General features: G+C 38.2%; 1 protein-coding gene and 1 non-coding gene across 2 annotated transcripts in view; one reads left to right on the forward strand and one right to left on the reverse strand.

The window, feature by feature from the left end:
- LOC138000730 (malate synthase-like) overlaps positions 1–22500 on the reverse strand; it is a 117888-nt gene that overhangs the window by 29959 nt on the left and 65429 nt on the right. The window contains exons 7-8 of the mRNA XM_068847354.1: positions 1382–1441; positions 1144–1300 (exon numbers count right to left, since the gene is read on the reverse strand). Coding sequence (XP_068703455.1) covers positions 1144–1300; positions 1382–1441 — 217 coding nt within the window. The remainder of the gene's footprint in view (positions 1–1143; positions 1301–1381; positions 1442–22500) is intronic.
- Positions 2913–2985, forward strand: Trnas-gga (transfer RNA serine (anticodon GGA)). The gene has a single exon. It is a non-coding gene; the product is annotated as a tRNA-Ser (tRNA).

Below are 22500 nucleotides of genomic sequence, written 5' to 3' on the forward strand. Positions count from 1 at the left end.
ACTGGCCCAGACCACACAACTGCTCTTTGTTGTTAACTTTGTTAAACGACATTTAACTATGCGTAACCTGAAACAACCATCCCTAAATCGCATCTTGTAACATTACTTGTTTCCTAGTGTAATTAGTTGCATTTCCATAACTGGGTCGATAACTGACAATCATAATTTAGAAATTCTGTCTTGTGCTGGGTTTAATGTTGACATTCTCAGGGTACTTCACAAAAGCGATTAGGTGGCAACAGAATAATTGATCTTACACCGGAAACAACATTGATGATCAACAATACTATCTACATGTACTACTAGCTACCAAACGTAATGCATTTGCTGCTATGCCCAGAAAGTTGTGTGGATACATAATTTCATTGTTTTCAAGAAAGATTACTCTGCATACAATATGATTTACAATATAGTGATAAATTCAGTATTGGCCATGTCAATTCAAGATCAGCTGCAGTCCTTAAAGGGGGAGTGCACGCTATTTTAGTAAAACTTTAAAACGCTAAAAGACGTCTTTGCATCAATGAAGACCAAAAGATAATGCTATAGTTTTCTTGCCAATAATCATTGGCATGCACTGAAGCTATTGTTTTTGCATCAATGAAGACCAAAAGATAATGATAATAAAGTCAGTATTGGCCATGTCAGTTCAAGATCAGCTGCAGTCCTTAAAGGGGGAGTGTACGCTATTTTAGTAAAACTTTAAAACGCTAAAAGACGTCTTTGCATCAATGAAGACCAAAAGATAATGCTAGAGTTTTGTTGCCAATAATCAGTGACATGCACTGAAGCTTTTGTTTGTTGCTTGCAGCAAAGAATGGAGAGAATGGAAATGGATTGCAACTTGTAAAAACTGGCCAGTTTTTTCAAGTTTGGAGAACGCGTCTTTAGAAAGTCGCAAAAAATTAAATGCCAATAGCTCTTTGTGCCATAAATTCAATTCATATCTTGTCAGCGGGTTGTCAGGAATGTCATACGTGTGAGCTAAAGTACTAATTTAGATTTTAAGACAGTTCTGAGCGAAAAACGGCAAATTGAGCATGACAGTGCACGTTTAAGCTATTTAAAGGCCAGGTGACTCAACATTATTATCAGCTGAAAACTTCAAGTACTATTAGCTATATGCACAAGCCCCGTACATACCAAATTTACTGACAAAGGAGGCAGAGTAGTCCCACATTCCACAGTTGAGACCAGCACAATGATGCCGAAGTTCATAGAGAATTTGATCAAGCTCAAAGGAACAGAAGATATTCTCAATAAGGACACAAGCTTTGATGGATCCCAATGGCAAACCAAGCTGAAATTTAAAGAAATAGAAGACTGATTCAGCATAAAACAAAACCACAAAAACTTAACAGCTAAATAACTCCTAAAAAACCTTTTGTTCTGTCCAAATAAAGATATCACTCCACAGCTTTACTTCACTGGATCCCTCAAGCTGAAAACAAAAGGGGAAGTCAAGAAAATCTCTAATTTTCTCTCCAATTGATCAGCTTTAAAAAAACCTTCTTACTATTAAGTTTAAGTTAAGTTAAGTTTAGATTAAATCTCCAGCATCCATCAATAGACATGTCTACTTCATGTAGTTTCTGTTATTTTCTTACAAAATCCTATTTACTTTAAATAAATACTTCTTATCTAGCCAATCAAGTAGCCAGAATTGGTCACACAACATGTCAAAAGTAGGGAAAATAATTGCCTATGACCCCAACTGGATCAAACTTAATTCAATCAACTGAAGGGGATTAAATTCTTTAAGCAACATGCCTCGGTTCTTAAGTGACTACAAACATGAGTCTGAACTAACATAATTATAAATTAAAGGTATCCATAATTATTTTATGGAACTCTAGAAAACCTTAAGGGGATTCCTTGGTTTTGCATTGTGCAACCTACTGTGCATAATCTCTTGTGTCATTGGTGTGCACAGTAGCACAAGTGCATTGATAAATTGGCGCCAAGCTTAATCCATCAAGGAATGGCTAAATTCTCCTGAACGAGTACCCCCATTTCATGTTTCATATCTTTGCTGAGGACGGTGTTTTCATGAAGAAGTGAAAAAATCAGAAAAAAATCAATGGCCACTTTTTTGGCAATTTCATAAAATTGTACAGAAGGACCCATTACTTGTCGAACAGCCCACACTAAAGTTAAATCTATTTTTTTAGAATTAAGTACTCATGTATTGAAATACATTTTTCAGGTACGTACTTGAATTAACCATGCAATGTCACCACACTCTGTGTTACATCTTGAATTACACTTATAAAATCGAGCTAAATATATCCAACGTTGGGGGTGTCCCCCTCTTATGCACAGCTATAGCCTACGAGTATACAATTAGTGTGCGATGTAAGAGCGGATTTGTTCACCATATGTGAGACCTGGCTTAAAGAAAGATCATCATTCTGCAGTTTACTCCGCCCGGATATAGAACACTTATACATTGTCCGCGACCAGGCTGCAGGGGCGGCGGCACTGCATTGTTAGTCAATGAGGGGATCAATGTCAGCAATGTTTATTCTGATGAGGAAACGTCGTTTGAGGTTTCTGAGTGGCTGGTCAGCTTTGGTCTTACTCGTTTGCGCACTGTCATTGTGTAAAGACCGCCGTGTTCAGAAGACCATCCAATAACTGCTGGCGTTTTCTTTCACGAGATTGATAAATACCTCGAATCTGTTGTCATGTCGGAATCGCGAGGTCACGGGTTCAAACCCCGTTGAAGTCCTGAATTTTTCAGACTTCTCTACGCAATTGCAAAAATTGCGCTCATAACTGCGAAGATCATAGCTTCACTTGATTTCATATCCGCAGTTCATATATGATTCATTTCATATATACCATTTCATCATTGACTCATTCCTCACGGGACCATTAGAACCCACAAATGACCAGCTCCCAACGTCAGTGGCTTCATAGCTCAGTTGGTTAGAGCGTCGCACTGGAATCGCGAGGTCACGGGTTCAAACCCCGTTGAAGTCCTGAATTTTTCAGACTTCTCTACGCAATTACAAAAATTGCGCTCATAACTGCGAAGATCATAGCTTCACTTGATATCCTAATAATATACACTTCTAGACGTGATGGGTCTTGTCCAACATGTTAAGAAACCTACCCATATAAACCGCCACACCCTAGATCTCATTATTACATGCCAATCTGATGACTTTGTTGCTGAAGAGCCGCTTTCTGAGAGACTTATCTCCGATCATTCAGCTGTGATATGCAGTTTAAGGACACGTGGATCAGTCGTAGAACTGAAGAAGCTGAACATAGAAATTTAAAGTCTATTGATTCTGAACTATTCGCTGAGGACATTCGTAATTCTGTTGTGTGTATAGATCCCCCTGACGACTTGGACAAACTAGTTGATTGCTACAACACGACGCTGTCATCAATACTAAACAAGCATGCCCCGATACAATCACGGAAAATAAGAAATAGGTTCAGGCTGCCTTGGTTTGATGATGAGAATATAAAGGCAAGGTGTGACAGGCAGAAAGCTGAGAAACGGTGGAAGAGAACTGGACTGGCCTCAGACCTTCTAGCATTCAAATCCAAGAGAAATAATTATTATGTAATATATATTATGGACAATGTGAGAAGAACATATTATAGCCAATTTATTGAAGATTACAGCTCAAATCATTCTAAGCTATTTCGGGAGAGCAAGCGTCTATTGAATAATCAGGCTGATAAAACTCTCCCCACCCCACACGGATGCTGTTAACCTCGCCAATGATATGGGGGACTACTTTGTTCGTAAGATTACTGCAATAAGATCCACGCTGATGGCCAGCACTCAGGCCCGTCCCAGTACTGTCCAAAAATCTGATTCTACCACCGCCTTGGAAATGACTATGGACCCTTCTTTCTCTGAATTTGCATGACTCACTGAAGAGGATGTAAAGAATTTAGCACTAGCCTGTAAGAAATTGTGTGACCTTGATCAACTTCCATCTTCAATACTGTCTATAAATCTGGACCATCTACTCCCTGTCATCACAAAGATGATTAATTTATCACTAAAGACTGGTCGGTTCGCTGTTGAATGGAAAAATGCCTTGGTGCATCCATTGCTTGAGAAACCTGGACTACAACTGGTAAACAAGAACTTCCGCCCAATAAGCAACCTACAGTTTACTTCTAAGCTTACTGAGAAAGCAGCTGCTATCCAGTTGCAGACCCACATGTTGCAAAATGCAGAGTGTGTATCGTGAGTATCACTCTACTGAGACAGCGGTACTGAAAGTCAAGAATGATATTCTTATGAATATGGATACGGGTCATGTGACACTATTAGTTCTTTAGGACCTTAGCGCCGCCTTTGACACTGTGGACCATGATATTCTTATTCATAGACTTCAGTCACTGCTCGGCCTATGTGGGTCAGCTCTTCAATGGTTTTGATCCTATTTGAAAGGTCGATCGCAGCAAGTAACAATTAATGGTGCTCTTTCCAAAAAGTTTGGCCTAAAATGTAGGGTGCCTCAGGGTTCATGCCTTGGTCCCCTAATCTTTACTATCTATGCTAGCAAACGTTTCAGTATAATTAAATCTCATCTGCCGTCTGCACACTCGTATGCAGATGATACTCAATTATACTTGTCATTTCGGCCATTAGAGGGTACATGTGAAGCTGAGGCTGTAGTTGCTATGGAGAACTGCATTGCAGATGTTCGTTCATGGATGATTAATGATAAGTCGATATTAAGCGATGATAAGACTGAGTTTCTGGTAATTGGAAATAGCAAGCAGCTATCAAAAGTGTCTATCAGTAGTATTAGGGTTGGCGGTGTTGAGGCAATCCCCATACACTCGGCAAAAAATCTGGCTTCCTGGTTCGACTCGCACATGGATATGGCAACACATATAACAAAGACCTGTGGTAGTGCATTCTTCCATCTGTATAATATTCGACACTTACGAAAATACCTCACTGTGAATGTACTGAGAAACTGATTCATGCATTTATAACCAGTAGGTTAGACTATTGCAACAGTCTCCTCTATGGAGTTTCTGACAATCATATGCAAAAATTCCAATGTGTCATGAACGCTAGTGCGTGATTGATCCTCTGTGCGCCTAAACACTGTCATATTACGCCGCTCCTTCAGCAACTTCACTGGTGTCCTATCGGACTATGTATCAAGTTCAAAATCCTTTTGATCGCCTTTAAAGTATTCCAGGGCTCAGCTCCTAAACATCTAATTAATTTAATTTCCGTCTTACTGCCATCCGGTTACGATTTACGACGAAATAAGGGAATTCTTCTGAGCACCCCAAAGCATTTTACAGTTACTATGGAGGATCAATCCTTCATGGCGGCAGCGCCACGGCACCACAAGCAATTTTTAACAGAAACTTAAGACATCTTTATTCAGCAAGGCATTTTGTTAGTACAATTATTTTATATTTACATTTTTACAGTTTTTCAGCAAATTACTTTTCTAATTGTAATTGTGCATTTGATTATTCTTATAGAAAATGCACAATATAAATATAATTATTTATTATTATTATTATTATTATTATTATTATTATCATGAACTTGCCGTTTGTGCACTATGTGTGTGAAATAGTGGCGTCCTTAAAACTGGTGTGCGGCAAATGCAGAATGCAAGCCTTTATATTTACTTATTGGACAATCTTTTATCCCCGAAATAAAAGAAACTAAACGCTCCATGAGTGTACACGGAGATTGCCCGTGGGCAACAATGGGTGCCATGATCCTTGTACCGACAATGAGAGGTTTTGTTGTCCTTCTCACATCATGTTTACAAAACCCACACGGACTAATAATAAAGTAATTCACACCCGTGACCGGTACACATCTGTAAGACCTGCTAATTTGCGGCGATGACTCGGTGAATGACAAAGCGAAAATTTGCAACGACAGCCGGAAATTCTATGACTACTACAGATCATTTGTTAAAATTTCTTGGTCTGGTAGTTAGGTATCCGGCTTTTCCCCTCCTTTTTCACAAACACCACTAATATTAAAACTTTAAATATTTAAAACTTGAAACTCTAATTTCTTCCCTACCATCGTACACAACCGGACAAAGCCTATTTTTGACTAGACATTGTCTGTTGACCAGCCTTGGGATGGGTGACCTAAAAAATATACCACTTTGTAACAGAAGCATAGGACCGAAAATTCTATTTTAACTTTCAAAAATGCGAACCAAGCAACTCTTGAACTTGACTATTGTTTCCGCAAAGTCAAAAATTTGAGGTTATTTATCACCAAGTACTTCCATTGTTTTGGAAATAGCAGCTACTTTATTATTAATCAGCGTAACAATTATTTGCCGATTTTGGAGCTCATTTTGTTGAAACTCAAGCACACTTCCAACAGACCTGTTTATTTTTGTGACTTATGCACCCGCTGCTTACAGCGCACTACCACAAAAATCCTCCCATATCACATTTCAACCCACGTATGCAAATTCGTTAAGCTCGAGAATTACACAATATGATAAATTCACAAAGGCTACAAAATATCACAAAAACCTTTTCCAGCAAAACAATGATCGAAACAAACAACATGTTTGCTATTAGAGGCAAAAAACCCTTCCTATTTCAATTGCGTGCATGCAAACAATCCGTGTGACAAAGCATATGCAATTAAATAAATTTCTGACAGTTCACATCAAACCCTTTTCGAAAGAACCTTGACAGTAAATAATGAAGCACAAAAGAAACAACAAGCTTTCATTCAAATAATTCTTCACTGTCACATTTCCATTTTTTTTTTACATTTGCAGAGTTGAGTACAAAATAGAAGTAAACTGCCAGACAACTTAGATGCGAGTTTAGTAAACACTGTGATGCATTCGAGGCGTTCGATTCCTTCAGTGTTTGTTAAATTCATAAAAAATTGCCATTTGATTTCAGTGTTGTATATTAATACCAAGTTAGTAAAATTTTAGAAAAAAAGCTCACTTGGGATCCAATGGCAAAAAATGAAATTGTTGTCGAAGACCATTACTTGTCACTTTAAAGATTCCAGAGATTTATTTTTGACTGCCTGTCTTGTTCATCCAATTGACATTCTTGAGCTCCATGAGGGTATGTTTTGTTTAAAGATCCACGAAAATGCCCTTCAAGTTACACAATGACTTTCGACCCCATTGAAGGTTAACAAGAATTTATAATAGTGAAATTTACAATTGTCACTGGAAGACTGTGCAGAGTTGAGTACAAATAAATACAAATACCCAGACAACAGAGATCACATATCCACATAAAGTGTTCGATTCCTTCTTTGTCTTTGTTGACCCCATAAGTTACCAGAGAATTTTCCACTTCGTTTCAGTGTTGTACATAACACCACACTTGGCAAATAGAAATACAGACAACTCTGATTTCGGCTCAATGGGCGAAAGATTGTTGTCGAAGTCCATTGCTTGTTGCTTTTAAGATTCCAGACATTTATTTTTCACCGCCTGTCTTTGTTTATTCAACTGACGTTCCATTCTTGAGTTCCATAAGGGTATATATTTTTTTAAAGACACACTAAAACGCTATTCGCATTACAATGACTTTCCATGCCATTGCAAGTTCTCTGTGTGCACCAAAGAAATCTACGCATTACCCCAACCCCATCAAACCTAACAAAATACCCACAGAAGACTCTATACACAAAAACACCACTTAGCAGGGGAGTGCCAGGCAAGACTTTTACCGACACGGAAATTAGAAAAAAAAATAAAAAACAGAGAAATGTTATCCATTTTCCGACTGGGATTGCCATACTGGCAGCAACCCAGTAAAAAGAACTGACAACTGCATTGCCACACAATAATTGTTTTAATGCAAAGTAGATGAAATCAGCGTTATTCATTTAACTTAACTTTATTCATTTATATTGCGCAAGTATCAACTTAAAGTTTTCAAATGTTATTCCACTTTGCCAGGTTCTGACATTTTGTTGTCTCATAAATTAATTCAGTTGACAGCTTAAACAACTTAACAACAACGATAACTTTATTTAGCTAAATATAGTAGTTAGTGGATAGCTTACCACACAAATAGCTACAACAAGTTGCAAAAATAGTGGAGACACTTTGCCTTCTTGATGCGTTAGTAGCTTCCCCCATCTCTCCCACACTGCGACTCCCTTCCCCCCCTTATCAATGTTGCTAGCAATACCAAATCATGTGGAAAACTTGAACGGTCAACATTGAAAGAGGGAGAGGGAGGGCGAAAAGGAGGACGAAATTCTAGATTTGGTGGGAATGGAAAGGTAGAAAAGGCGTTTTTTAGCGGGAGTGTGTCACCATTTTTGCAACTTGTGGTTTGAGTTGCTTGTCATTGTATTGCTATCCGGTCAATTGGTATATTGGGGCGGGAAGGCATTGGTTTCATTCTCCGATATCTCATGAATGGAAAACGGCGAGCGATAAAGTGGAATTTGGGGAGTTTCCGGTATGACGTAATCGGAGGCTATTTTTGTGCTTTCTGTGAGTTAGGTGGAAAACACATGTCATTTGGTAAATATAACGCTGCTATCACCGTCGTGTCGCTTTTTATGGTTTGCTAGAAATAGATTTCCGTTGATACATGACATCTAAAGCTTGCGTAATATGTAAGAAATTAGCTGTTTACGTATGTGAAACAAAGATCACCGCTACTTTAAAATTGTCATCGCGTGCCATTAAAAGGGAACACCCACATTCCGAAAAATAAGTTGTTACCAAACATTGTCAGAGAAAGGTACGTTTTCGTGAAGGAACATTTTTGCGATAACTTTCGTGTTAGTCTGCTTTCCGCGAAGGGATTTCTAAGGCTTAGTAGGACGTTTTGTAAGGGACGTGTCGGGTAAAGGTTAACTCTACGCAGTGCACGCTTCTTTGAAATGGAATTTCTTCAAGGATATGACAGCACTGATTCAGAATCTACTGATACAGAAAATATGACCAATAAGAAAGTAGAAGCTAGTGCAGTGCCCCCCTCATTGCCTAATCTGAATCCGAGAGCTGTGCGACAAGTGTATTTGATCACCTACAACCAGGCTGATTCAGAGAGGTTTCCCACAAGAGAATCTTTCGCACAAGCTATTGCACGCTCCTTTAACATCACAAACACTAATATTGTTGAGCACTGGGTTTGTTGCAAGGAAGCTCACCATACCATGGGTTTCCACTACCACATACATGGCTATTAAACTTCAACGCTGCAAACGGTGGCTATCTTCAAAGAAGTATCTTCAAGCAGAGTACGGCATTTCAGTTAATTTTTGAAAGTTACATTACAATTATTACAGCGCGTGGAAATACACCACTATGAAAGATAGCAATTTCTTAGAAAGTGACAATCATCTGGATTTATCAGATTTAAAAGTGCCTAAAACAGATACTGCATCAATTTCTAGGAAGAAAAGTTCCAGCTAGAGCGATAATGATTCAAACAGTGATCCAGAAAGTGTTTCTGAAGACTGCCAGACCGCCTCCGACAACAGCAGGGCTTTCAAAGGCAAAAAACGGAAAAAGCGCATGTCTTCATTTGATTTATCCAAAATAATAATTAGAAAGGGCATAAAAACTAGAACTGAACTGTTGGCTTATGCCAATCAACAGAAATCTCAAGGAAAATATGACATGCAGAGTTTAATGTGAACAGGGGTCCCTGTGTTGTAGCTGAGGTCTTAACAACTGCCTGGGAATACAGCGCAAGAAAAACTAGATCGTGCTAAAAATCTCGTATTGAAATTCTGGAAGAAGCATCACAAGGAGAATGTGCAGCAGGCTGTAATGGACAGTGGCTGACTTGTGCTACGGAGGTACTCGAGCAAAATGGTATTCGGAAAGAAAGTTTTACTACAGCCATAAAGGATCTACTTCAGAACGGCCGTAGCAAATTTCGAAATGTAATGATTTGTGGCCCAGCAAATGCAGGTAAGACTTTTCTGCTGAACCCTCTTACATGTGTCTACAAAACATTTTGCAATCCGGCTTGCACCTCATTTGCTTGGGTGGGAGCGGAAGAAGCTGAATGCATTTTCTTAAATGATTTTCACTGGTCGCAACAAATTATTCAGTGGCATGATTTCCTTCTTATGCTTGAAGGCCAGATGGTCCATCTGCCTGCACCTAAAACGCATCACGCTAAAAACATTGTCTTTGACATAGACACTCCTATTTTCTGTACAGGAAAAAACCCTTTGTATATATTAAGAATGGTGTTATAGATCAGCGAGAGACAGACATGATGTCTGTACGCTGGAAAATCTTTCATTTTAATGTATCAATTGAACAGAACGCTCAAAAGGAACTACCCAAGTGTGTTAAATGCTTTGCGACATTTGTTTTGCAGTGATTACACTATGAGAACTGAACAAATTTGTTCAGGCTACACGTTATGACATTTTATATGAAACGATCTACCACGGTCTACCATAAATTTTCACTGAGAAAATAATATGATATCATATTTCTTTTAGTTGCGATGGTAGACCGTGCACAAATGGTAGACCGTTGGGAAATGGAACAGAAGATACGAACGCGATTTCTAACTATGAAAACTTTATTATTTAACATTTATTAATGTATAGAATTGACTAGAAAAGTAAGAAGTTGAATTGTGCCTTTGTAAAAAGGTAAGATTTTCAGCTGTAACGCCATCATCGCAGATGACGTCACTCAGGACCACAATAAATGTATTGCGTTACATAATAAGCCAAGTGTTTCCATTTTCGGAAAATCACTTCTGCTGGTGAAAAAATTTTGTTCACTTTAATAATTGGTACAGCGTCCTCTGCCAGCGATAATGAGATCCAAGCGCTTATACATTGATGCAATGGTATTGTCAATAATATCTTTTCGCATTCTGTACAATGTTCTTTTCACTCGGCATGCAAACTCCTGAAATGTTTCAGAGCTTATATGATTGGTTAACGCTTGTTTCTTTAGATCCCGCTTTACTATATTGAAAATATTCTCAATGGGATTCAAATCCGGACTACGCTTATGAATAGGAAATAGTCTCCCCCCAACTTCTCTAACAGCTTTTCGTGCCTTTGAACAGTTCAGAATCGGACAATTGTCATGTACAAATAATCTAGATGGCTCGTTACCGCATTTCCGGAACATTTCCCGGTACTTTCTGCACACAAACTGTGCAATATAGTCACCAGCGAGTTTGTCATACTGTTCACAATAAATGACACCTTTCCCATACCCATAAGAAATAGCAACTAGCATTTTTACAACTTTCCCCCCCGATCCGACGTGGGATCCCTTCGCAGTCAACACAAGCCCCTCGTTTCGTTTTCGCCATACTTTGCCTTGCGGTGCTCGGGCGTCGTTCAACGGATTGCGCTTGTGATAAAAACTCACGTCATCGAGAAAGAAGCAAATTTGCCTTTTGAAAAAGTCCGCTGGATAGGTTTTTTTCACCCTACGCGCAAATTGAACTCGCTCTTGGTGATCACGCGAAGTTAAAATACCTTTCTTATGTGCTTCTTGCAGGTTGTATCCCATGCGTTTTAACGTTCTGTTAACCGTCCAAAGGGAAACGTGCTGTAGACCTGATTCTGCTCGAAGACGGTGGCAACAGAAATTGCCTTCTTCCTTGCGCAGTTTTTGAACATTTCTCTGAAGAACGCGTTGCTGGCGCCCAGTTATTAATCACCGCCTCCCACGAGAGTTGCCATTCTTTTGAGAGAAATACCTACAGAGACGACAACAACAAATCTTGCAGTGCAACATGGCTGATAAGTTTGTCGCAACGTTGCGTATTCGCAGAGAAACTACTCAAAAACTAAAGGAACGATTCAGACAACAAGTTGCAAAAATAGTGGAGACACTTTGCCTTCTTGACGCGTTAGTAGCTTCCCCCATCTCTCCCACACTGCGACCCCCTTCCCCCCCTTATCAATGTTGCTAGCAATACCAAATCATGTGGAAAACTTGAACGGTCAACATTGAAAGAGGGAGAGGGAGGGGGGAGGAGGGAAATGCTTAAATTCTAGACTTGGTGGGAATGGAAAGGTAGAAAAGGTGTTTTTTAACGGGAGTGTCTCACCATTTTTGCAACTTGTTGTAGAAAAAGCTAATTGAGGCGGGGCAATCCAAACACAATAACACACCTATTAAAAGACAATAAGTTAACACAACAACACTTGCGGTAGTTTAACAAATTAACGATACAGATTACAAGAGGATTGATTATTCACAAATATCTATAATAATAACTAAAGGCCAGCAAGTTTACTCGCAACTGTATTACGCTAACTAATTAGAAACACAGTTTACATGAAAATTGGCCATTTACAAAATCTGTAAGATAATGAAACGTAAGGTTGTAAGATTAGAGACCAAAAAGAAAATTGCAGTAAAAATTACAGTTTAAAAAATGACCCTTGCATTCCTTTAGGTTTCCTTCAATTTCCCCAATCTTACTTTTCCTTGCACTAGCTTTTACTTTACTATATTTAATACTAGCATGACGAATCTCATACTTCATACAATCCCATTTTATTCTTAATTGAGTTAAATCTTCACAAAGGCTTATTTCTTCTAGCCATATAGGAAAATTGTGGGGCATGCTCTGGACAAAAATGGAGTCGTCTAGGAGGCTGCTGTTAAACTTCCAGAAGGAGGGACGCCTTGGTTGATCAGCCATGGAATCCAGCTCAAGAATGGTTGCGGAGTGTTTTGATGTTAGTACTGATGTCAATTTTGGCATCCTGAAGCAAGTCGCTAATGAACCAGTAGTCCAGTCTCCTATGGTTAATTGGTCTTCTTTGATGCCAAGTGATTTTTTTTTACTTTTGGGTTACAAACTCTCCAAATATCTACTAGGTCATACTTTATAACCAAATCTTCCAAAAACTTAGCTGACTCTTTCAAAGTGGTGTTCTCTCCTGAGCAGTTCCCACCATCATTGAAATCTCCCCCAATTACAAACTTACAATTGGTCTCTTTGAGTTCCTCATCGAAAATAAGTTAGGCTTAAGCCTGGAAGAATCAGAATTGTTTCGATGTTTTATTCGGCGCATATATATGTAACGATGAAATGATATGTTTAGTTATTTATTTCGCCATACAACAAAAAAATAATAATAATTACAAGAAAAGAAATGGCAAGGGGGGCCCCCAGAAACCACTGGGCTTATACGAAGTAAGCCTCCTTACTAAAAACGGGACGCATGCATTAGATCCATGGAAAACAGTGACTACAACTATAATGTAATTATATCTATCGATTAAATAAAAAATGGTGTAGTCGTCTTTTAAGACAAAATAGAGTTTCAGATTGCTTAATATCATTTGGTAGCGAATTCCAAATTTTTGGACCTTGAAAAAGAACAGAAAAGAATTTAGCGTTAGTTTGACAAAAATGAGGACGAAAATCTGTACCTCTTCTGGTGTTATAAGAATGAACGATATTATTAGTAACAAATCAATTGAGAAATGACGGCGGTAATAAGCAATGATGATAAGAAAACATACAAAGAATTAAGCTTAAAAATATCTAAAATTTTCAGTTTAGAAAATAGCGAAGTAGTATGAGCTCAATAAGTAGCGTTAGATATGATTCGCACAACACGTTTCTGCAGCAAGAATATGCTGTTCAAATTGGTTACATAAGTAGACGACCAAGCAATGTTACAGTAAGTTAAATAGGGGTAGACTAAAGAATAATACAAGGATAATTTGGTTCTCGTAGATAAATAAAAGGACGCTCGAGAAATTATACCTATGGACTTCGACATCTTTTTACAGTTATGATTAATATGACATTTCCAAGAAACAGTTTCATCTATCAATACTCCTAAGAAATAAACAAACTTTTGTTGATTAATCACAAAGCCATCCAGGGAGAGAGATATATTGGTACCAATTCGTCTTTGCTTAGATTTAAAAATAACATAATTTGTCTTTTTAACATTTACGGATAGCTTATTAGCTTTCATCCAAGTATTTATGCTCTGGAGCTCCTTATTAACAACAGCAGTTAAATGGTTAACATCTGAGTGGGAATAAAAAATATTAGTGTCATCAGCAAACAGCAAAGCTTCAGTTAATTGCGAGGCATTCGGAAGATCATTTATGTAGAAAAGATATATGAAATAAATATGAAATGGATCATATATTCATTCCTCACGAGGAACATTGGAACCCACAAATGACCACCTCCCAACGTCAGTGGCTTCAAAGCTCTGTTGGTTAGAGCCTCGCACCGGTATCGCGAGGTCACGGGTTCAAATCCCGTTAAAGTCCTGAATTTTTCAGGCTTCTTAATGCAATTGCAAAAATTGCGTTCATAACTGCGAGGATCATAGCTTTACTTGATTACTTGATCATATATATTTATTAGAAGAAGAGGGGTGTTATTGCTTCTAAGATCAGATACCTGCCTTCATTGTCAATATAAGCTTCAAATCTAAAGACTTTTGAACAAGGATAGCCACACCACAGGTAAGATTAGAACCATGTAAAAAGAAAAACTCTCCAGGCCATTGTTTTCTGCAATGATTAGCAACTTTGACCGTGCTATAAGTCCCCTGTACAAAAGAAATATCTGCTGTCTGATTAATCAACCAATTCAGTAGACTTTCTTTTTCTGAATGCATGAATACCTTGTATGTTTAGCGAGATGGCTTTGAAATTTAAGTTGTTGCGATACATAATTGCAATTTACGGTATTTAAAACTGGTTGTATGGAAGACAAAAGCTATCACTCCCAACAGGACAATTGAAATCAGGTAGCCAGTAAAAAGACTGTTAAATGCCATGCAAGATTGGGTCGTCCTCACTCGAGAAAAAAAAACATTCGCTAACAATAAGTATAAAACATAGAGTAAGCTAAGAATATAAAAAACCATTAGTTCATATGGCACTGGACAGGTAATGTCTGTAAGTGCGTGCATTCCTTCAAACGCTGTGAAAGTGTTGAAATGGATTCTAATGCCTTTCATTAACTGAATTTGCATAAATGGAAAAAAAAAGGAGATTATAATACGTTGTGCACGAGTTTTCTAATTCACAAAAGATATTAAACTTAGTTATGTGAGTAGAATCAACTAAGGCTCACAAAAAGGCATATAAAAAGGCACATTCGAGTATTGTAGTGTTTTGGAAATTAAATAAATTATAGATAGTAGCTTATTTTAGATATTCCTGTCCATTTTCGAAACTAAAAGGAGCGAGGAGCGAAGATGGCACAGTTGGTTAGTGCGCAGGCCTTAGTGCAAGAGGTCCTGAGTTTGATTCCCGGATCTCACATCCTTGTTTGACTTCTTTCTGTTATGTGTAGCTTAAGTAGCTTTAAATACCCGTAAAATGGAGCACTGATGGCGAGGGGGGAGTCGACCTCAGGTTTGTCAGTTGAATTACTGTTACGACTTATCGATGTTAAATATGGTTGCTTTACTTTTTTTTACTTTACTTTAAACGTTCACCGTTGATGTACAAGTAACGACCTTTGATTTTTGCCTGAGTCAGATTATGCTCATTGTGAGCTTTCATCATAGCCTTAAGTAAGACTTTGCATTCCTTTTGAATGACCCTCATGTAATCTTCTGTGATATACCCGTCTCTGTGTGCACTCGATTCCTTAATCTTACCTTATCTTGGTCTTCAAGAGAGACAAATCTTGCCATAATCGAACTACATCTAACTCCATCTCTCTTACCTATTCAGTGCACTGCACGAAATCTAAATTTGGAGATATCTAATCCATGGTTCCTTCCAATGCTGTCGCAAATACTTTTTTGCAATCTTCACCATCATTTTCCTTTACAGTATGAAATCTCAGGTTCTCTTTTATAGTGTACTGTTCAAGAGTTATATTCTGTTCCAGTGCTTCTTTCAGGGACTGTTCCAAAGTAGCCATTTTCGCTGTTAAAAGTTCAATTTCCGAAGAGCGTTTGTTTGTTTCCTTCTTGAGTTGTTCCTTGAAGGTGTCTACTTCATCTTGAGTGAAATTTAAATTCTTTTTGAGGTATTTTACCGTACAGCTCATTTCTTTAACCCTTTAACACCCAAACAGGCCTAAACCAGCCAGACTTAGTATTTTAGTCTGTCTAACACCAGACGATTTTACTCGTCAATGGGGACCCCCAGGAGTCAATAGGTTAATATCAGATTTGAATTCATTTCCTAACATGTCCAGATCACTATGTACGTGTAATGTGGCAAGACCCTTGGTGACCAATCTTTATCGGCATTCGATCAATTCTTTCAGTTTCCTATAAAGTTCGTTTTCTGTACCAAAACCCTGACCAGACATTTCTTCGTTTACTGCTGAACTAAAGCCAGGTTATGAGGGTTTTTAACCCATTTAAACTTGAAATGCTGCGTCAATCTAATGACCATGTACTTAGCATCCTCATAGTGTAGTTCCTTTGCCTTTGAAATCCATTTCTTAAGTGGGCCCTAAGAGTCGTGTGTGGATGCCAAGAATGTCGACCCAATCCCGAAGCATACTTCTCATGACATTTTTTCAAAGACAGTGTCTTCAGCAAATTCACAGGGTTCTTGGTAACAATCAATCATTAAGAAACACAAAAGAGAAGATGAAACATTTGAGGTGTTTTATCTTCCCGACCTGATAAGAAAAAATCCCGCTTGATATGTACACAAGATACCAGTATGTAAGTAGCTGTCAGTGAAAAAAGCTTCACTGGCTAAATAGCAGGATGCTTTGGGTGAAAACGAAGAAAACTTCTGCGTTCATTAAATATCATTCAATATCATGTAACCCTATTTTGCATGGCAAAAATGCTTTGGGTGAAAAGGAAGAAAACTTCTGCGTTCATTAAGAACGGCTGCCTGTAAGAATCGAGAATTCTCCGTCAACGACCATTTTGGCGGATAGCTCATATTCTGCCCAAAGATACCCTTTAGTAAACTATTTTCAAGAACCACATTTAAAAGTTCCAGCGATTCTTATTTTTTTAGAAATTTGCGAAAATTTGAAAACGTAGTTAAAGTGCGGCTTTCTGTTTGAAAAATTGTCCAAAATTTGCTGCGAGAACAAACCAACGGTGAAGTCTTTAAATGAATTCAATTGGCACCAAACTTGACAAAAATTAAGAACAACTATTCTTGTTCATTTCTACTTCGATACTTTTTACGGAAATGTTAAAATTGTGATTTTCTAAGCTCTTTAAAGAGCGTCCTCAAAGACCGCAAAACATGGCGGCGGAAAATGGGTAATATTTGACGTGATAAAAGTGTACCTGGTACCTCATTCTTGTGGCGACTAGCACTTGGCTGGCACGTATGAAAAGTGTTACGTATCTCGACCGCTCGGAAGGAATGGGATTTTGATTTTCTTCGAGGGCGAGCTCCGGGACGTTTGGATGAATGAGCGAAACTACAATGTCAAGAAGAAGCGTTAATCTTTCAGCTATTCTCCGGTGAAGTTTCAAAGTGGAGTGATGCGATTTTCTGGAGAAAAATCACCTGGTGCTGGAGCTGTTCAAAAATTAGCATCCACAATTGTCCTTCTATTGAGAAGCACAGTAAACAGGTAACTCGAAATCTTCAAAACTGCTCAAAATACTAGCAAATGTACTTGCCAAAAATAATTTGGTCACTGCCTTTCCTGTTAATTTGGCCTGGACGAGAGAGTGTGGAAGAGGGAAACTGAAGGGCTGATTCGTGTTTTAATACATGCGCGTGACCAGATTTTCTTTTTCCTCAGTTACCCTTTTTTCACTCCTACCTGTTTGGTGTCCCATGTGTTTTGATCATCCCTATAACTTTTACGAGATTACTGTGGACAAGCTAGTAAAACAAATTAACCGCTTCCTTTAGGAGCAAACCATTAGGAAAATGACGAAAGTGGGAGTATTCAGTCTGCAGCTTTTTTTTTACTTGCAGGTTATACGTATTTTGTTAATTTTATTTGTAGTTCTTGCCAGTGCATTTTTTCTCTACTCCCAACAGGTGTTAGCAGATCTGTATAATAAGCGTCGTAAATTATTACCACAAATTGCGCGTTTCAAACCATCGACTGACCATCTTGCTTGGTAGTCTATTTTTATCACATACTTGTGTAAACGAGGATGCAATTTTATTCGAAAAGAAACAACAAGAACAAAACAACACTTCTCATGCAACAATAACGAGGCCCTGGCAGGAAAGGGGGAGGGGTCCCGTGTCGCTGCTTTGTCAATGTTTCACGTTGCTGTGACCATTGCTGTCGGAAATTTAAAGAAAGGATGTCGTTTGTCGCGATTTCACTTCAATTGCTGTCACTACTTTTTAGGGCATGTCGCTTGTCGGAATTTACCCTAGTTGGCAGAGCCTCAATAACCATACAAAACAGGGCATGAATGGAACAAGAGTAACTTTTCGTTACTTTGCGTGACATAAATATTTACCAGGTTTGAAGGTCAAAAGTTCAACAACATCTTGCATATGTATGCCTCCAGATAATGAGTTCACAATGAAACGGATAACATTGGATAACATTATGGACTCAAACTTTGCGTAGCTCACTGAAGTGCAAGTACGTACTGCTTTAGGTAGCTTTCTTTTGGTAGTAACCGTTCATTATGTCAAATTACGTCTTTGATACCGCGCAATTGACGCACATTCAGTTTTAGTTTTTGAGCATATATATACTGATTTGGTTTGAAATTCTTTGAAATTCTGTCATATTTTTGCTCTTCTACTAGCTTTTAAAAGGGTGCTCTTGAAATGAAACGGTCCGCCAAGTCGTACATGCATTTCAGTGAAACTGACACTGCGTGTGTTTTGTAATGTAAACAATTACAAAAATAATATCGATACCTTTCGCATTACAGTGGAGTACATTTCTTGCACCTAAAATATTGACTTGTCGTGTGAATCACGATCTCTTTTGACAGAAAACTGAACAGATTTAAAATCGTATTAATTTCAGTTTTGACATCGTGATAGCAAAAAGACTCACTTGCATAAACCAGTATAAATCAAAATGTGTTTGAATTGAGTAATATATATTTCACCGATTTTTGCCCTCAAATACTATTTTCAGCCACTTTTAATACTTCTGAAGGACAACTTCGCATTTTTTAAAGCTTTCCAAGCTACAAAGCCGAAAATTAGTCAGTTCGACGATTCTACATGAATAATTAGCATCAGCTTGCGTTCAAATTTCGCGTCATTTAGCTCGCTCAGGTTACAAACATTTCTGATATTTTCGGAGGGAAGCATTCCGAGTTCGAGCATAAAACTTCACACAGAAAATGAATAATAGCAATATTTGAAGAATATGAAGTAAAAAAAATTAAGAATGAGGTACCACGTACATTTTTATCGCGTCAAATATCACCCATTTTCCACCACCATGTTATGCAGTCTTTGAAGATGTTCTTTAAAGAGCTTAGAAAATCACAATTTAAACATTTCCGTAAAAAGTATCGAAGTAGAAATGAACAAGAATAGTTGTTCTTAATTTTTGTCAAGTTTGGTGCCAATTGAATTCATTTAAAGACTTCACCGTTGGTTTGTTCTCGGAGCAAATTTTGGACAAAATGTCAAACAGAAAACCGCACTTTAACTGCGTTTTCAAATTTTCGCAAATTTCTAAAAAAAAGAAGAATCGCTGGAACTTTTAAATGTGGTTCTTGAAAATATGAATTTGCAAATTGAGTTCGAAAATTGTTTTAAAAAATGACGAAAATTAGATGACATGGATAGGTCCAGGTAGAATCGAACAAACTGAAAACCAGACAATAAGACATATCAAAAGATTGTTCTATCAAAGGACGTAACAAATTTGCCGGTGCTCTGTTTTTGGGCATAAAATGAACATCAGAGGAAGTGTTAATTGAATAGATCACAAAGACTTCTTGTCATTGGTTAACTTGCAGACTGTTCTGTCTGTGGTTGATATGATCGATATCTGTAAACAATTTGATGATTGGTTAAAAAGCAGAATCGTTCCACCAAAGAGGAAACCACAAATAAAACCAAAATTACGAGTAAAACATGTACACAAGAGGATGTGTAGAAAATTGTAGACTAAACTTGGGGTCTTTGAATTTTTCAAACCTGGTTCACGAGCGGAGATTGACATAAGCTTGATATGTGCATGGGATATGTAAATACCGGCTAAATATAAATATTGGACTGTTTTGAGTCAAAAGCAGAATAATTCCGAGAGAATATCTGTGTTTGATGAAATCAAATAAAGTGCTCTCTTGGACGACCACCACGGCAAACATACCAATGAGAGAATGAAGATGAATTGCAGTTTGAAATAAATGACTCTAATCAAAGAAAATTTGACAGCCTGCCTGGAACTGAACAAACTGAAAACCGACTGTACGATTTTAAGTTTGTGATGAGGGCCTCAGCTGGTATTCTCGTAGGTTATAGCTGTGCTTAAAATAAAAACCAGAGGACACGTTAACTTAAATAGATCAAAATGCCCTCTTTTCATTGATTAACTTGCGGACTGTTTCATCTGTGGTTGATATGATCTCTGTAGACAATTTCACGATTCGTCGAAAGGCGGAATCATTGCATTGAGGAAACAACAATTAAAATAGACCCTCCTGATTGGTTTACAGTGTTCAAGCGGAATGTGTCGTTAAAAATAATCACATTCAAAAGTACAGATTTAAATGGAGTTCTGTTTTAACCTTCAATTTAATATTCCCTGTCAAAATTTGCATAACAAGGACATAACATTAGATCACTCATGAAACAAAAATCGCATTATTCTCGTGCAAAACACGGATTTTTATCAATAGCACAGATCCATTCTCCACTGTTTCAAATTTCATAGCAACATGAAGAAAAAAATCCAGGAAAAGGCAATCACATAACTTATGCGTCGCCAGAAGTCACGATTTTCACAACATGTCACAACATGCCTCCAAATCAAAAAATATCATCCCAGAAACCAGCATATCATTCTAAAAGGTATTTTACCCAAAATAGGTATTTTTGAGAGTGGGAAGCAAGTTAACTGCCGAAGTTATCGACAAGTCATGTGGAATACTAATGATGTTTACGCAACAGAGTCAGAAGCTCACCTTTAAAATTTTTCACATGATTATCGTTTTTGATTGCCATGTTTTGCCATAAAAACCTATAAGACATGCCTTTGCTACGCTCTAAAGAAGCTCTCTATGTTATTTTTCCATGACTTCGTCTAAAATTCCTTTTTTCTTCTTCCGCTGTGGATGCCATTTTTGTCTCCCTGGAAGACAATCTTTGGCCTATCACATGAATGGTGTCAAAATCATTGGGAAAGAGAGACAGACAGATCAAGAAATCAAGATTTTTGCTGGCATAGAGCACTCACGGTGACCATCAAGATTAGTGTTGCTGCTCTCTTGGTATGTCGCAGCAACTGCATTTAACTGCATTGCTGGGTGGGGGTTGGGTGCCTGAAACATTAAACCTGAGCTTCTACTAATGGCAGTGAGCTCCTACATGGACAATGCTCCGACAGCTGGAAAATCTGGTAACCCAGACATCAGAGCCCCCACAACAAGCCAAATGATCTCCAAGCACTAAAAGTAGCCTCGGAGAAAGAGCAGCTTATGGCTACACAACACCAGAGCCCCCATCACTCAAATTCAAAGGCACCCACTACACACCACAGGCCTAGAATTAGAAGTGACATACTTCTAATTAAAAGCAGGTTTCCCCAAGACCGACATGATAGTGGCCTGTAGGGTTAGTACATACAGGTAGTATGCATCACTTGACCGACACCCCATGGTCTCAGTGAGATGGTCTGGAACCCCAGGAAGAAGACCGACCATCCTGATAGATAAAACGAGGACCAGAGCCTGGACCCTGTTACGTCAGATAATGGTTCAAACGAACCACTGGACAGAGAGGGACAGAACCACAATCAGGAAAGGGACTTTCCTGATACATACTTTGATGCTTTGGGGAGTTGCAGGATGAGCCCACCTGTTTGACATGAAACTTGAATGTACTCAATCACTTGATTGTTAATATTGGCCACGACGAAGTCACAGGCTGACAATGAACTGTGCATCTCTTCTCTTTGTTTGCTCTTTTGTTCCTAAATGACACCTCAAGTGTTGTTAAAATAAATGATGCTCTTTTATGTAACTGAGATTCAGTTCTGTTTTTTGTTCTTTTTTTGGCTGTGGAGATCTAGATAATTTATCAACAAGAGCCAACAGTTCCTAGAGCATATGGATTCCTCGAGGTGTTTTCAGGTGTGATCGATGGAGCTTTGAAAGCCCATCCATTTTGGTCGATAAATCAACAGGCATAACAGTTTTAAAAAAAAGGATCATTTTATTTTAAGTATATACTCGAGGGATAAGACTTTATTTTTGTGCAATTTAGAAACCTGAAAGGGTAGTGGAGCAGCAATTAAGAGACTGTTACAATAGATGGGATATTAATTCTTGAATATCAATTAGCTGGACCCTGAAAATTTTGCAATGGACCCCCAAATTTGAAAACCTGGATGCATCTCTGTGTCAGCTATCACTAGTTGTAAGAGGGTTGGAAACAAGTAAGAGGATCAGGGAAGCTGTGGTCAATGTGCAGA

This window comes from Montipora foliosa, chromosome 4 (assembly GCF_036669935.1).
Source record: "Montipora foliosa isolate CH-2021 chromosome 4, ASM3666993v2, whole genome shotgun sequence".
NCBI classification, from domain to species: domain Eukaryota; kingdom Metazoa; phylum Cnidaria; class Anthozoa; order Scleractinia; family Acroporidae; genus Montipora; species Montipora foliosa.